Here is a 16,786-nt window from a genome sequence, read left to right as displayed (position 1 = left end):
TTAGAGAGGAGAATGCTGGACTACTGAATTAGCTCAGCAGCTAAAAAACATCTTTGGCCAAGCTTTAATCCCCAGGACCCCAGTGGGAGAAGGAGAGAACCAACTTCTACAACTTGTCCTTTGACCTCCAAGTGTACACTATGGCACACACATAACCTATACACACTAAAAATAAATTAAAATGTAATTATTTTTAAGTTTAAGAAGAGGAGAATGGGCTGGGGGAAATGGCTCCATGGGTAAAACACTTACTGCACCAGTGTCAGGTCCCAAGTTCAAATCCCCAGAACCCATGCAAGGCCAGGCTGGCAGTACAAGCCTGTAATACTACTGCTCTTACATGGAGGAAAGAGGCAGAGACAGAAGACTCCCTGGAAACTCACAAGCCAGCTGCAAACAACCAACAGATCCTGCCAGAAACAGGGTAGAAGGTGAGGACCCACACCTGGGTTGTCCTCTGATGGATATATGTGTGCCTTGGTATGCATAGCCATCCCAATCTCTCTCTCTCTCTCCCTCTCCCTCTCCCTCTCTCCCTCCCTCTTTTTCCCTCTTGCTCTTCCTCTCCCCTACTGTATGGGGGTGTGTGTGTGTGATTCCCCCAAGCCCATTCTCTTCTTCTTAAACTTATAAGAGAGAGAGAGAGAGAATGGGAATATGGAGGGGTAGGCCATGAAACCAGTTGTCTGCTATGAAGAAACACCATGACCAAGACAACTCTTACAAAAGTAAGCTTCAATGGAGGCTTGCTTACAGTCTCAGGGAGCTTGTCCCTTATCCTTACGGTAGGGAGGAGGCTGGCATGGCGGCACTGGAGCTTTAGAGACTGCACGGTTTCTCCAGCTTTACGCCCTGATCCACTGGCAGCAGGCAAAGAGAGAGCTAAGACTGCCCTGGTGTGGACTTTTTAAAAGACAAAGCCCATTCCCAATAACACACCTCCTCCAACACCTCCTAGTCCTTCCCAAGCCCTAGTAACTAAACATTCAAATCTGCGAGCCTATGGGGCCCATTCTCATTCAAAGCACCACACCATAGTTAATAAGCTATTGTGATGATCCAAACAAGACACAGTGGCTTCCTGAAACAGCCCTGTGGTACAGAGTACTTTAGATTTCACAAAGTCGTTGCCATTTGTTGGCAGATTGCTGTTGTTCTAGAACCAGCTGATTACTATTTGCTTGCTAAGGTAATGAACACATCTGAAAAGTGTGGTTTCCACCTGTGAAGTCTGAGAGGTTAAATACAGGCCTGTTTGTAGGGGGCCAAAGTCACTTGGGTGGGAATGTCCATAAAGACATCAGAAACTGAAGTACTTCAGGGTTTAAAACAAACAAAACAAGAAAGTGGGGGCTACATAGGGAGGCCCTGTCTCAAAATAACCAAAACAAACGAATGGAGAAACCAGGCAAAGGAAGCCAAAGAGGAGACCATGAGATAGGAGGAAACTAAAGGAAAAAGAATATTCCAGAAGGTAAAGGAAGAAAGGTTATAAGCCTGGGTGTAGCGGTTCACATCTGTACTCCCAGCACTGGGGAGTCAGAGGCAGAAAGATTGCCATAAGGCTAGCCTGGTCAACATAATGAGACCTTGTCTGGAAAGAAAAAGAAAATAATGTTGTGGGAAAGATGATGTCATCAATTGTGTCAGTTGCCGTAGAAACAGTAGTGTGTTACTGTGTTAGTATGTTAGGTCCAAAGTGGATTCCCTGCCACTCCCAATTGGTAGTGCTGGTGACAATGTCTTAATGTCATTCTCAACTGAGGATCAAGTGACCCTGTCACAAGGCTCGTCTAAGACCATTGGAAAGCACAGATATTTATATTGTGATTCACAACAGTAGTTATCAAAGTTACAGTTAGGAAGTAGCAATGAAAATAAGTTTATGGTTGGGGGGGTCACCACAACATGAGGAATTGTGTTAACAGGTTGCAGCATTAGGAAGGATAAGAACCACTGTCCTAAACAGAAAGAAAGACTTTGGCCAGGTAAACAGAAGGATTCTTGGGTTAACAGAGGCCTAAAGTCAGCTACTTTTCCCCAGGAGCCTCCTTTAAACCACCAAAAACCAACTTCCTTTCTCTTAGTCTACATCCATCTCTCTAGCAAGGACATCTACTTCCCAGCCATCCAAACAGCCTGCATCAGTTCAAAGAGCCCACCCTGTCGACAGTCATAGGAAAGAAATCCACTTGTTTTCCCACAGTTTGCTCTTCTCTCTGCTCCCACCCCCCAACCCAGAGATAACCTTAACAGTTTGATTCCCAATTAAACCTTCCTTCTCCTGGTGCAGTCTGGTCACATGGTTTCACTGTGCCCTTGATGACAGTGTGGTGGTCAGTGAACACTTGCGTAGTAACTGCTAAGGACTGAGTGGGATTCGAACCCCAGAAGCTCAGCTATTTAATACTTGGTCACCAGCTGGGGCTGTTCAGATTATGGGATTCCTGGAAGGAAGGTGGAAGAAACTGTTGGGAGCATGGCTTGAGGGTTATTGCCTGGCCCTGGTTCAGGCTCAAGCTCTCTACTTCCTGTTGGGCTTTGGGTGATGGGCAGCTGGCGTTCATGGCGTTCATTCCTGCTGCCTTGGCTGAGAATCTGCCCTTGCCCATTCCACCCCTGCCATGATAGCCTGTACACTCTCGAACTGTGAGCCAAAGGAAATCCTTCCTACCTTGCACAGCTTCTGCCAGGGATTTTTGTCCCAGCAATGAGCAAAGTCACTGGTGTGGTAGCACAGGTGTCAATGTGACCTTAGTCAAGGGCAAGGTCAGTGGAGTTCAGTGGGCACTGAAGAGGAAGCTGGGCTGCTGTGGGATCAAGAGAGAAGTGAGTTGGGATGCCTCCTTCAGGGTTCTTCTCAGAGGACAGGACAGAGTATCTGGCCAAGGGGAGAGCGGTGGCGTTACCTCATGCTCTGGTAGGGTCAGAGCAACCTCTAAAGAGATGAAGGGCTAATCCACAGAGCTTATGCTACTCTGCTTTCCAAGTCTTTGCAGGTGTTCATCCAGACTTCTGAGACTAGGATATTAGCCTGGATTATCTTGTTGGGCCATACACACCATCACAAGTGTCCTTGAAGGAAAGAGTCGGAGGGGGCAAAGCCTGACCCACAACCAAGAGAAGGTGATGTGAGGACAGCCCAGAGACACGAAGCTGCTGACCTTGAAGTTTGGAGAGATGTTGTCACAAGCCATAGAAGGCCAGCAGCCACCAGAGACTGAAGGACGCAAGGAACGAATTTCCCTGAAGCACTAGGACAGCCATGTCAGACTGCAGGCCTGAAAGCAACTGTCATTAAATGTTGTTAAAACATTTCCATTGTTTTCTTGTTTTGTTTTGTTTTTTGGTTTTTCAAGACAGGGTTTCTCTGTATAGCCCTGGCTGTCCTGGAACTCACCTTGTAGACCAGGCTGGCCTTGAACTCAGAAATCCGCCTGCCTCTGCCTCCCAAGTGCTGGGATTAAAGGCATGAGCCACCATGCCCAGCAACATTTCCATTGTTTTAAGCCACCAAGTTTGCATTAAAGTTTCACAGTGTCCAAAGGAAACAAATGTGTATACTAACAGCCAAGCTCACCTCTATGAAATTCCACATTTCTTTTACTATGCGCTGAGATATTAATATATTACTGCTGGACTTCTTCAGAATAGCCAACTGACTCCCACTTGTGTGCAATTTCTTACCTTAGAGATTTTTCAGGGTTAACCAAGCAAATTGCTCAAAGCGAAAGACAGATCCTGCCTATATCTTCTTACTGTACCATTAATATATAATATATTCTATAATGTATAATAATCCTGTAGATAATGCTCCTCTCTTCCACATACAGGTTCTGAGCAACTTAAAAGACAATACAAACCACAAAGACCAGAGCCGAAACATCACTGTTATGACAGGTAGCTGTCCTGCTGGAGGACTCAACTTTAGGTCCAAGACAACTGTTCATTAAAAGCCATCAACTGGAGACTCTTCCGCCCAGTCCCTACCAGGGGCAACTTTCCCTCCAGCACAGAGAGGGAGGGGAACGTGTGTTCCCCACGGGTCTTCTTGCTCCCCAGTGGGAGAAGGGCAGAAGTAAGATGAGTTATCATCCCAGATATACGAGAGAGCAAGCAATGCAGCGAGAGTGTCCTTGTCACCCGAGATCCCTATGCCACCGTACTCTTCAGCACCCACCAGTGAGATCATCCAGTATTCTTATTTTTTTTTTTAAGATTTATTTATTTTATGTATACAAGTACACTGTCACTGTCTTCAGACACACACCAGAAGAGGGCATCGGATCCCATTATAGATGGTAGTGAACCACCATGTGGTTGCTGGGAATTGAACTCAGGACCTCTGGAAAAGCAGTCAGTGCTCTTAACTGCTGAGCCATCTCTCCAGCCCAATCATTTAGTTTTCAAAGTAAATGTGTCTTCTCCTAAATCTATTTATACCGATACTTGTGGCAACATCTCCATTATTAAATACTCTGGGTTAAGAGGAGCAAGGACATGAATCAAGAGTTTCTACTCAGTTTCAGAGAAGTTTGGAAAGTTTCAGAGAAGGTGCATGCAACTACGGGCGTGGTTTATACAAACCTGAGCAGTATCTCTAAGCAAAAGATCCTATAAATGCCTTAAATGACAAGCAAGTAGCCAGGTATGGTGGCGCAAGCCTGTCACCCCAGCACTCTGGAAGCAGAGGCAGGCAGACTACGAATTCCAGGCCAACCTAGGTACATGAAACCCTGTCTCAAAATAGAAAAAGAAATGGCTAGCAAGTGCATCATTGACAATTCCCTGTGTTATACATATGTGCACACATGTGCTTGGCATGACCCAACCAACCACAGGTCTGCCATAAAGTCAATTTATCAGGTTTTCTTGCTGATGAGAGCTAGATGAGAGCCCACGTTTATGCCACTGCTAGAGAAACGAACCACATCTTGTCTTCCTCTTCACAACTTATTGCCATTGCCTCTTTACAAGTTTTCTAGATACCCAGGCATGGCGGCACGGGCCTAAAAATCCCAGCTTTGGGAAGGGCAGGCAGGGGGTTCAGGTGTGCTATGTCATCCTTAGCAACAGAATGAGTTGGAGGTCAGCTTGGACTAAAAGAAACTCAGCATTATTTTGTTTCTTGGGTCGTTGTTTTTTTATGTGTGTGTGTGTGTTTTGTTTTGTTTTGTTTTTTAAACTAACAAAACGAAAAGCCCAAATGAGGAAAATTATTCTACATATGACAAGGCCTTCCTAGGCTGTTCATCAGGGGAAGGACATCAGCAGTACTCACGGGCGTTCTTGGGAAGAGCGTTTTCCTACAAGCTCTGTGGGTTCCTTCATTGGCTTCCTGGTATCCTGGCAATAAGCCCACACATCCTCCAGCTTCCTCTCAGGGTCCAGTACCTCCAGCACCTGCAATAAGAGCTACACAAGAAAGGAGACTTGGAGTGAGGGGACAATTGGAGAAAAGGGGCCCCAATTCTATAACAAGCACAGCAAGTCACTTCTTTGGTGTTCCTTTTCAAATGCCATTCATCAAGCTGGGCAGTGGTGGTGCACGCCTTTAAACCCAGCACTTGGGAGGCAGAGGCAGGCGGATTTCTGAGTTAGAGGCCTGCCTGGTCTACAGAGTGAGTTCCAGGACAGCCAGGGCTACACAGAGAAACCCTGTCTCAAAACAAAACAAAACACCAAAAACAAAAACAAAAAACAAAAAGAAAAAAAAAAGAAAAAGAAAAAAGAAAAACAAATCAAAAGCCATTCATCAAGCCCTGCTCGGAGCACTGTGCTGGGATCTATAAGCCTCTGCCGCCCTGCCATTGGATGCTCAGGGTCTGTGTTGTGGCTCCATCTTCTCTAGTAGAATATGCCTGTAAGCCTCCCCGCAAAGCCTCAGCACTTGGAGTGTCTCTGTTGGACTTCTGTGGTTCCTGACTGCAGGCATCTCTCATGCCTCCTATGAATACAGTATCTACATTTTTCCTTTGAAGATCCACCTCACATTCTGGGAATATATTGGCAGAAAATTGCTGCCCAGCTAACATGAGAACCTGAGTTAACCCAGAACTCATGTTTTGTTTTGTTTTTAATTTTTTTTTAGATTTATTTATATGAGTATACTGTCACTGTCTTCAGACACACCAGAAGAGAGCATCAGATCTCATTACATATGGTTGTGAGCCACCATGTGGCTGCTAGGAATTGAACTCAGGACCTCTGTAAGAGCAGTCATTGCTCTTAACTGTTGAGCCATCTCTCCATCCCAAACTCATGTTTTAAAAATATAATTAGGTATGGTGCACACCTGTACTCTAACCTTAGAGCTAAGATAATGGAGACTTGCCTGCCTACCCTGCCTGTGGGAGTTCCAGGCCAGTGGGAGACATTGCCTCAATAAAACAATGGTCCATACCTGAGAACAACAGATGAGGTTGTCTCCTATTACACAGGTGCACATGTGAGCACATAGCTCAACACATGATCCTCCGCACACATACACGTGAAGTACTGCCTCCCCCTCCACCGCCATCTACTTGGTCCTAGCTGGCCTAACCATATCTCCACTCTCCAGGCAGACCGCACCTGAGCCACAGTTTAGGGGTGCAATAGGCTCATAAATCAAGTGAAGCAATGGAAACTAGGCTGTGGAATTGGATTTTCCGGACATCACACAATAAGAAGAGTTGTTTCTTTGCTGTGGTTGTAAAGTAGAATCTAAACTGGAGCTTCAGGCAGCTAGCTCAGCACCACAAAGAGACCGTGGCTCAAAACAAAGTTAGACCTGCAGAGGAGGGAGGGAAAACCAGAGGGGTCAAGGACACCACGAGAGCATGCACCACAAGAATCTACTGACTGGGACTCAAGTAGGCTCACAAAGATCAGGGAACCTGTATGGGTTCCACCTAGGTCCTCTTCATATATGTTACAGTTGTGTAGCTCAGTGTTCTTGTGGGATTCCTGACAGAGCAGGGGCTGTCTCTGACTTTGAGACTATTTTCCCCCTGCTGGGTGGCCTCATGCAGTCTTGATGTGAGAATTTGTGCCTGGCCTTACTGTAATTTGTTATGCCATATTTGTTTGATGTCCCTGGAAGACCTGCTCTTTTCTGAGGGGAGGTGAAGTGGGGGTAGATTTGGGGGAAAGGGGAGGTGCAAGGGAGAGACTGAGGGGAGGGGAGGGGGGAGGGGAGGAGATGGGTGGGAAACTGCAGTTGGAATGTAATGTCTGAGAGGAGAAAAAAAATCAAGAACAAAAACTAACAAACTAAAAAAGGAACAAAACCTAGTTGGGAAAATCAGACAAGGAAATGAGAGCCATCCTCCCGTGCCATGGTCATGGGCCATGTGAGCTGTGGTTTAACCAACCAGCTTTTTGTCCAAGACTCAGACCCTCTGGCTTACGGGACCTGCTGAGGAAAAGCTGTGTAGGAATCACTGATCCGAAATTTCAGCTGCTCTTCCCAAAGACTTTTCTAGCATGAATCATTCATTCGTTCACTCTTTCAGTGACTGGAGTGTTGTAGTGAGGGGAGAGCGAGAGCAGCAGATGAGAGGATCCCCCTCGGGGCCTCTGAGGACAGGCTTCACAGAGTGAGAAGGTGTTGAGCAAAGGAATGTGTTAGACCTGAGGAAAGCCCTATTTCCACGACTGTCTGATTAAAACAAGCTGCATTTATAAGTGCACAAGGGACTGGCTAAACAGCTGCCTCCCTCTGAGTCGGAGTTTCAGAGAGCAGCGCCTTTCATGGGGAAGGGTTGTGGTTGGTAGAGAATGGCTGTCAGGATCGTTGGCTGTTAGCTCCTGGACGGAAGAATGGAGACTCCGGCTCAAGGCTGCCCGTGGAGTAGACAAGCCCAGGTATATATTACATGGGAGCGGGTCATCACAGGCCCAGTTCAGCAAGGCAAAGGGGCGGCTATACATCATGGGGTTATAAGTTCAGCATAGGTTATGAACATGGTTTGTAGGATGCTTTAGGTTTAGGAAACAAACTTACTCTTGTAAGGGATGGAGACTTAGTAACAATGTACAAGGATGTATAACACTGTGTAACAATGTGCCTCCTGTTGTGGTTTCACAATTGTGTGTCCAAACTTATCTGTTTAGCCCAGGGCAGGCTCAACAGGGGTGGGGGTGGAGAACTTCCTGCTTATGCCTTGTTCAGCCTGGGATTCGTTTAAGGATAAGGTGATCAAGTAAGAAACCATTTCTAAGCTCTCTAGCCCATGGGGGAGACCAGATGAGGAGCCCCGTTCTGGGGAAGCTACCATTTGCTCAATGAAAAGATGGCCATTTCTTCCTTCTTGTTGGAAAGTTAAGCTTGGGGACATTTTGAGATATAATAACAGGGTGCATGTGCTGAAGGTGATCAGGATGAATTAGGAGCAGACAGGGACACTGGTGACACAACAGAGTTCCTGCTCAGGCCTGGCCTGGGCCTTGTGGTGGAGTCCCCATGGCCTTCAGATTCTCCTGCCTCTAGCTGTCTGTGAGTTCTTAAGGAGACCTCTTTGGCCCAGGCTAAACAGACATAAGTGATACTAAGCAACCCTTGTATGGCTTCCTGTACTCAGAGTCTCAAGGCAAAGTCAGGGAGCAAAGGAGCTAGCTGGTGTCCCTCCGTTTTGGTTTTGTTTCCTCAGTAGAAAAAAGAAGGCTGCCCTGAGCTGGTAAAAAGCCTTCACTGGGGTACAGTCCCTCCTTTCTTCTTATAACAGGCACCCCGGGGCTTTCTGGGCATCTGCAGAGAATTTAGGGCCTCCAGGAGGCCTTCCCTCAAGCCCAGACAGATCACCTCAGCAGGCAGAGCTTCTGTAAGTTGTGGGTAGAGAGTCAGCGGGTGCTGAGCCGCCTCAGCTTCCACATCCTCCAGGAATGCCTTCCCAGCTTTCGAAAGCTTAGACAACAGCGTTGCCCCCTTGAGCAGTGTGCTCTGCCTCTTCTCTGGGGTAGCACTGGGGGCTCCGCGATGAATAAGAGGTAGAAAGGCATCCTTGGGGCTCTGGTGCGGGGGGCAGTCTTTCCTGAAGTTATCCTCTTTCACAAACACCCAGTGCCGGCTGTTCAAGAAGCCCTGGCATGTCAGCCGGTTCCGCCTTATGAAACGCTTGGGAGGCAGGTTCCCGAGGTACCTAGGAGACAACATGTCAGATGATGAGCATCCCAGGACTTGGGTGGGAGGAAGATGTGAGGAAACTGGCCTCCACCTACTGCAAGAGTGGGCGGGGCAGAAGAGGCTGAGTTATGCTAGCTCTGTAAAGCCCCTGCTCCTGATTTCTGCGGTGTTTGGTTCTCATCGCCTGCTTAAGCAAAACCACGGTCCTGCATGAGAACTGTACCGTTTCCCTGCATGCATCATTGAAGCGTGGAGTCACCCCTCTGTGTATGCGTAGTCTAAATGCATGGGATGCTTTTTTTTATCCTGAGTACTCTGTTTCAAAGTCACCTGTGCCATCCACATCACTGTATTTTAAAGGGCCATCCATGTGAATCTAAGCATTTGTCATTCTAACTGCTTCTGCCACATTAGAAGAAGAAGAAAAAAATCCATTCTGTAGCCAGCGACTTTGTGGGTTCTTTCCTCCATCCTTCTCCATCCTTTCAACTCCCCAACACTAGATAGAAGAGGGGGAAAAGGATAGACTGGAAACGGGCACCATTATCCTTAGTCTACTTCCTGCTGATTAAGGGCATCAAGTTCCTTGGGGCAAATTTGAAATTCGCCATGGGGATATCTAATTTCTTCTTCTTCTTCTTCTTCTTCTTCTTCTTCTTCTTCTTCTTCTTCTTCTTCTTCTTCTTCTTCTTCTCCTTCTTCTTCCTCTTCTTCTTCTTCTTCTTCTTCCTCTTCCTCCTCCTCCTCCTCCTTCTCCTCTTTCTCCTCCTCCTCCTTTCCTTCTCTCCTCCCCTTCCTTCCTTCCTTCCTTCCTTCCTTCCTTCCTTTCCTCCTCCTCCTCCTTTTCCAATGGCTACTTAACAAACCACGACCAACAACAACCAACTAACAACTCAACAACCCTCTCAGGGCCTCAGCATTTATACACCCTCTGAAAAACCCTCAGGATTCCAAACATCACACAATCACAGAAACTACCTGCAGTTGGCAAAATCAGGGCCCTGCTAGAGGACAAGGCAAATCTGTCAGTTACTGCGAAGCAGCCCCACACCCCACAGCCGGGACTAAAACAAAAACACATTCTTAAAATATTTCTGTGTTTTCTAAAGAAACCAAAATGACAAACACCACCATCCAGTTTGTGAAGGATAGTCAGCTTGCTTCCCCTCTCAGAGGCTAAAAGTCAGTAAGGTAGGAAGAACTCGGGTCCCAATAACAATGTAACTCCTATGATGATAAACTTCACTATCAACTTGGCTTGACTTGGCATGCTTAGGAGACATTCCTGGGCAGGCCTGTGAGGACTTTTCTTGAGAGGGTTAGCTGAGGAGGGGAGAGCCACCCTGAACGTGGGTAGCAACATGCCATCGGCTGGAGTCCTAGGCTGAGGAGAGGAAGGACTGGCGTTCCCCACTCTGTGTGGAGTCCCAGCTACGGGACCCATCACCATGAATTCAGCCCTGCCTTCTCCACCATGATAGATACTACATTCTCAAACTCTATGTGGCCCCCCACTTTCTCCCTGGAGGCTGCTGGCCATCAGTCTCAGAGGACAAAGAGAGCAGAGGCAGAGAGCAGGGTGCAGCCAGCCGACCAGCCATGAGACTGCTGCATGGAGACAAGCCTACTTTGTTGTTTCGGGGACTGGGTGTTTAAGATCCTTTTAGGAGTACCTGTGGAAAGGGCTGATTTGTCATGGCATAGAGCCAGCAGGAAGGGCTGATTGGCTATAGTACAATACCTAATTATCCTGCAGGCCAGGTGCCAGAGTGGGACCTGTGTGCTGAGCTATGCAGCCCTGCAGAGTGGGACCTCTGTGCTGAACTATATGCAGCCCTGCAGAGAGCTCTCAACAAGTTCACTTTTCAGACAAGGCCAGATGAGGCCAACCACCTGTGTTCAAGGACACTCTCCTGACAAAGACAGGCAAAGATGGCGAAGCCACACTGAGAAAGGACTCCCCTATTTGGCAGCAAGCTCAGAAAGCAATCTGGTCATGGGAGACTGCTACCTCAATAGCAAGGTTCCCCAATACCCTGAGCCCAAATAAATCCTCCCCCTATGTGTGGCGTATTTTGTCATGGAGAGGAGAAGGGGAGCAAATACAGTCCTCATGTAGCTAAATGAGTGACCAGTCTGTCAGATAACCTCTGTGGTTTGGTTTCCTCCTTGCAACTCAGAAGGAAGGCTGTGAAATTATAGTCCACAGGCGACATCAAACCCACAACATGTCGTTTAGTCTGTGTGTGTCTGTCTTTTTGTGTGTTTGTGTATGTGAAACAAGGTCTCAACCACGTAGTCTCTGATGCACCTAAACTCAAGAATTCTCCATGCTACTGCCTCAGCCTCCCACACAGCCAACCTTCTTTATGTTTTAATGAGAATCATAAGTACAAAGCCTGACAGATGGCTCAGTGGGCAAAGGTGCCTGCTACCAAGCCTAATCCCGGTCCCACAAGGTGGAAGGAGAGAACTGACTCCCAGAAGTTGTTCTCTGACCTCCACACTTGATGGCCTACGCACACGTGCAAACACACACACACACACACATGAATACACGAACACAAACATATATAAACATATGCATGTAGGCATGCACACATGAACACACACACATGAGCTCACACACACAGATAGATAAATTTTTCTTAAAGAGTCATAATAGCTAACACAAATGGAGAACTCCCTACCAAAAAAAACCAAAACAAAAAACAAAAAAATAAAACAAACAAACAAACAAAAAACGAGAGCTGCTTTAAGTGCTTTCATACATCAGCCTGTTTAAATCTTATAACAACTCCACATAGCCAGTGCTAGTATTATTCCTATTTATAGCCTAAGTGAGGCACAAAGAAGTAAAAAACAAAACACTTGTCAAGAGCTGCTCAGGTGTAACTCACCCCAGGGACTTGAATGCCCTGGCCTCCATGGGCACGTGCACTCAAGTGCACATGCACACTCGTGCACACACACACACACACACACACACACACACACACACACCTCTACACACACGGCGGGGGGGGGGAATTAAAAACAATAAAAATAAATTATAGAAATCTCTCCATGGCTAAGAGAAGATGAAATTGGGTTTTTCCGTGCAGTTCAGAGCGCTGGGGAACAACAGTGCTTCGCTGCACACTGGAGCCGATACATTTCTATATTCCCCCCCCCCCGAGTTATCTGAATCCTCAGATCCTCTTGGACAATCAGAAGGCTTTCTGAGTTCTAGATTACTAGATGAATGCTTTCATGGAGCCAAGGTTGGTCCGACGCAGTTTCCCAGAGGTGAGCCATAGACTCTCCTTCATTTCCCCTCCCCTTTCTGACTTGCACACAGCCTATGTCTCTGCTTCCTTCCCCACCATGGCCCCCACTTGCAGGGAGCAGTCAGGCCATGGAGGTAAGATGGATGGGACAGATGGCACTCGGGAAGGAAGATGATCCCAGATCTAGAATAATCAGGCATAACGAAAGCTAAAGCCAGGCCTCAGATCCCAAGTGTCTGATGACCCTAACTAATGCCAGCCTGCCTCAGATATTTTGAGAGCTGGTGTTTTTCCCCTGAATCCCTTTCTGCCTGTTCTCCCTGCCATCCATAATGACCCCTTATACCAAACCCAATCTTCTCCGTAATCATCAGCAAACATTTTAAAGAGACTCTAGCCTGGGCCCCAGTGGTTTCCAGTGAACCCTAGAACTTCTTAGCCGTATGTAAATGGCTGTGTGTGCACAGGGAGCTTAGCTTCACTTCATTATGAAAATCTAGATGGAAGAACAAAAAAAAAAAAGAAAAGAAAAGAAAAGAAAAGAAAAGAAAAAAGAAATAGTTTACAGAAAGCTTCTCCTTGCCCTTAATAAATCACTCTCCAAGCAACTGAAGGTACAGGCATGGTAAGCCACATCTCATCTTGGAATTGATGACCAATATGCTCTACCTATTAGCAATAACCCTTCTCTTTATTAACTATGTTCATGAAGTTCATATTCTTTATATTTGCAACTAACTTAATCACCCCAGTGCTGGGGGTTGGTCCGGTGCTGCTCTGTATTCAGATACTACGTTGTGTACCCCAAGAGTTTGTTGCCTCAAGATGAGTGAATTCTCACATACAACAGCTTTTGTTGTGCAAACCTTGCTCCCTAATTTAAAAATATTGGTTAAATAAAGGTGGGTATGGCCAATTACTGGAGGGAATAGGTTACATGGATTTTTAGTTACCTGGCTGGGGATTGCAGGTTAGGACCAGAGGAGGAGGAGAAAGGAAGGAGGAAGACTGAGAAGGCAGAAGGTCTTCAGGAGTTGTGCTGGACCAGCAGCACGTACCTGAGAGATTGCACAGAGCTAAATAATAAATCCCTAAGACTCTTATTCAACTAGGGGGCTAGCCAGGTCATATTAATAATTAATAGCACACTAAAAACCATTTTACACCTTACCCTTCCTAAAAACAGAGAGGATAACAAATGTTGTTTAAATACAGCCACACAACTCAAATGGGATGTCTACTAATTTGACTGAGATTCGTAATTCTGAAACTGGCAAAAATGATTCAGTCTGCCTAGCTCACTCTCAGTTCTGAGGGGTCAGGTATGTAGGGGGAGGGCTTTCCTTTATCCTACTCTGCTTCTCATTGTTAAAATGTTTAACTCTGTATTTTCTTATTTATTTACTTGTTGTTTGTTTATAGATAGATTCAGCCTCATATAACCTAAGTTAGTGTCAAACCAACCTTGTAGAGGAGACGCTTAAACTACCTCTGACTTCTAGGCCTCTCACCTCCATCTCCTGAGCACTGCACCTATAAACATGACCCAGAATGTCTAGCTTATAGGGTGCTGGCAATTGGGCCCAAAGCTGCATACAAGGTAAGCGCTTTGCAAACTGATCTACACACCCCATCCTCAACCCTTCACATTTTTGTAAGCTCATAAAAAATCTTGCCTAATAACATAAAACTAAAAGATTTTCCCCAAAACATCTATTGTTTCTCACAGACAACAGTATATAATATATTGACATTTACCCTAGAGAAATGGAAATATATGTTCTTGCAAAAAAAAAATGTACATAAAGGTTCATGGCAACTTTGTATGTTATAGTTAAATAATGAAAATACCCAGGATACCTTCAAGCAAATAAAGAAAGAAACTATAATGTATACACACACCACAGGAACACTCCTTAGCAACAAAATGAACCAATGACGACCCATACATCCTGCATGGACCTCACAGGCTCACGTGGACCTGTGCTGTTCCAGTTTGCTTGGATTATTTATTTCTATTCTTACTTATGTATTTATCACATTCCCTGGACCTGGAGTTACAGGCACTTGTGGGCTGCCTATCACAGGTTCTGGGAATCCAACTCCAGTCCTCAGAAAAGCATTGAGCTCTCTCTCTCTTTTTTTTTTTTTAATTTATTTATTTGATGTGTATCAGCACACTGTCACTGTCTTCAGACACAACAGAAGAGGGCATCAGATCCCATTACAGATGGTTGTGAGCCACCATGTGGTTGCTTGGAGTTGAACTCAGGATCTCTGGAGGAGCAGTCAGTGCTCTTAACCACTGAGCCATCTCTACAGCCTGCATTGAGCCCTCTTAATTGCTGAGCCATCTCTCTAGCCCTAGAGAATAGACTTAAAATGCTTAAAATTACAGAACTAGAGAACAGATGTGTGGTTGTTGGGGGAAGAAAGACTTACAATGAAGGCCCCACAAAGCAGTTCCTCTGTGGTTGTGGAGCGTAAAATGCCCCCAAAGGTTCTTGTGTTTAAACACTGGTCCTTTTGAAGTTATAAAACGTTTAGAATGTGAGGCCTTGCTAGCCTGTGGGATAATAACGGTCTGGCCCTGGTTCCCATTCATTTGTGCTGCTGATCTCCTAAGATATGAGCAAGCCATGCCAAAAGTGCTCATCTCTGTGGATGGAGCTGCCTGGGAGGCCTACCTTTCCCACCAGCATGGACCAATACCTCCCTAAATTTTGAGCCAGAACCAGTACTTGTTTCTTGACAGTATTCTTCCATAGCAATGAGAAAGGTAACTGATACTGTGGTCATAAAGCAGTTGGTATCTTACAAAAAAATTTACAGAAGTGAGAGCTAATGAAACACAGAGGTTTTATTTAACCACTATATTGCCACAAAGCTGCAGTCCTGGTTTGGTGGTGGGGTATAGATGTGTAAGATGTGTTTGCCATTGGAAACAGCTCCAGAAGGCTATATGGGATCTTGGACATTTGCGCTCTCTCCTGAGTCTACAATTCTTTCAAAGCAAATTATTTCAAATGGGGAGGCATTTGCAAAGATTTCCAAAGTGTTCATAATTGCTCACTCATATAAAGAGCACTCTGAGTTCTGTGTATTGCTAGCCCCAGGGGTCCTCGCGAACCTACAAAGCTGACTCATTGACTAGATCCCACTCCACAGTATGAAAACAAGACCACAGGGAGCTGGGTGTACTGGTAGACCTCTAATCCTTGGGTTCTGGAGGCTGATGGAGGAGGACCACCAGCTTACATACTGAGTCTTTCTGATTCTAGGCTTGCTGCCTTGCTTATCACCACCCTGAAGAGAAATACCTCTTCACCAACTAAAAACGCACTCTCAAGGATTCAGCAAAGGGAAAATAGAAGCCTTTTTCTTTCCTGCCTCACTAACCCTTCAAAGTAGCAGCCTGCCTTCCCAGGAGGCTAGCTCCTGCTAAGGGTTATGCTTGATTAGAGCTTCCAACTGGAGGGCTAAAGACTCCAGGTGTCATAGATGCCGTAAGCTGAACACAGGGAACTAGGGGTCCCAGAGTTTCTGATGGAAGAGTTGGCTACCCCAGGAAGGTTGTGTCTGTGTTGAAGTCAGGCACTCAGAGTGGTAGGCTAGGACAGCCTCTCCCCCTGGGCGGTTCGTGGCAAAACCCCAACAAACTGGAAAGGCTGTGTTGCTCCAGATTGGTCCTTTTACTCTATTACAATAGTGAGGGGACAGGGGACACGGAGAAAGACAACTCCTAGCAGCGAGGTCTACCTCCGCCCCAGCCCAGGGGACCCAGGTTCCCTGCTAGTAGCTGCAAGAGCACAGTGCTTACCACCCGCAGTTCTGGCGCTCCCTCAGCAGTCTAGGAGCCAGGGTCGTGGGCTGGAGCCGCTGCCCACACTCCGCCATGGCACTGCCCAGTCTTGTGTGGCAAGTTTCTCCCACGGCTTCCCAAGTTGCTAGGAGACCAGCACAGCCCCGAGTTGCCCGGACCTGCCCAATTTGGCGCGCAGCAACAGTACCCCAACACTACCCAGACTAGACTGACAATCTATAGCTGGAGGTATAAAACTGGCCTGGGAGAGAAGGATCCAGGCCTCGATTTAGTCAGATTTTTATCCTGGTGGAAAATACTAGAAAAAGGATCCGGGAAATGTACTAGAGGCTGAAAGAGGATTTTTTGTTGTTGTTCGTTTTAAAAACAAATGTTAACTGCAGAGAAGCAACCAAGCAGAAGAGGGGTGGGGTGGGGGGCGACCAGGAAGCAAGGAGGACAGGGCAGGGGCTAGCAGGAAGAGGATTTGGCAGTTCCACTCTCCTATTTAGTCACTGATTGGTAGCCAGCCAGCCAGGGTCCCTTCTGGCTCTTGTGTTATTAAATTTGTCAACTTCATGCCACTTTGGCCTGCTAGCCTGGAGGCAA

The 16,786-nt window shown here is 46.4% G+C and overlaps 1 protein-coding gene across 10 annotated transcripts in view; it reads right to left on the bottom strand.

Annotated features, from left to right (window-relative positions):
• Window positions 1-16,383, bottom strand: part of Fam47e (family with sequence similarity 47, member E) — a 36,326-nt gene extending 19,943 nt beyond the window's left edge. For 2 of the 10 annotated variants that reach the window (XM_011249497.3, XM_011249499.3), the window contains exons 1-3: window positions 16,196-16,378; window positions 8,786-9,122; window positions 5,282-5,415 (exon numbers count right to left, since the gene is read on the bottom strand). In XM_011249497.3, coding sequence (XP_011247799.1) covers window positions 5,282-5,415; window positions 8,786-9,122; window positions 16,196-16,272 — 548 coding nt within the window. In that variant the 5' untranslated portion in view covers window positions 16,273-16,378. Of the gene's footprint in view, window positions 1-5,281; window positions 5,416-8,785; window positions 9,123-16,195 lie in introns of those variants that run through there. The other 8 variants (NM_001374714.1, NM_001379201.1, XM_011249501.3 and 5 more) reach the window with 7 other exon arrangements.
• Between the last annotated feature and the right edge of the window lie 403 nt (window positions 16,384-16,786).

Source organism: Mus musculus, chromosome 5, assembly GCF_000001635.26.
Source record: "Mus musculus strain C57BL/6J chromosome 5, GRCm38.p6 C57BL/6J".
In the NCBI taxonomy this organism is placed as follows: Eukaryota; Metazoa; Chordata; class Mammalia; order Rodentia; family Muridae; genus Mus; species Mus musculus.
The sequence above is the reverse complement of the archived record's forward strand: the minus strand, read 5'-3'. Positions and strand labels throughout refer to the sequence as shown.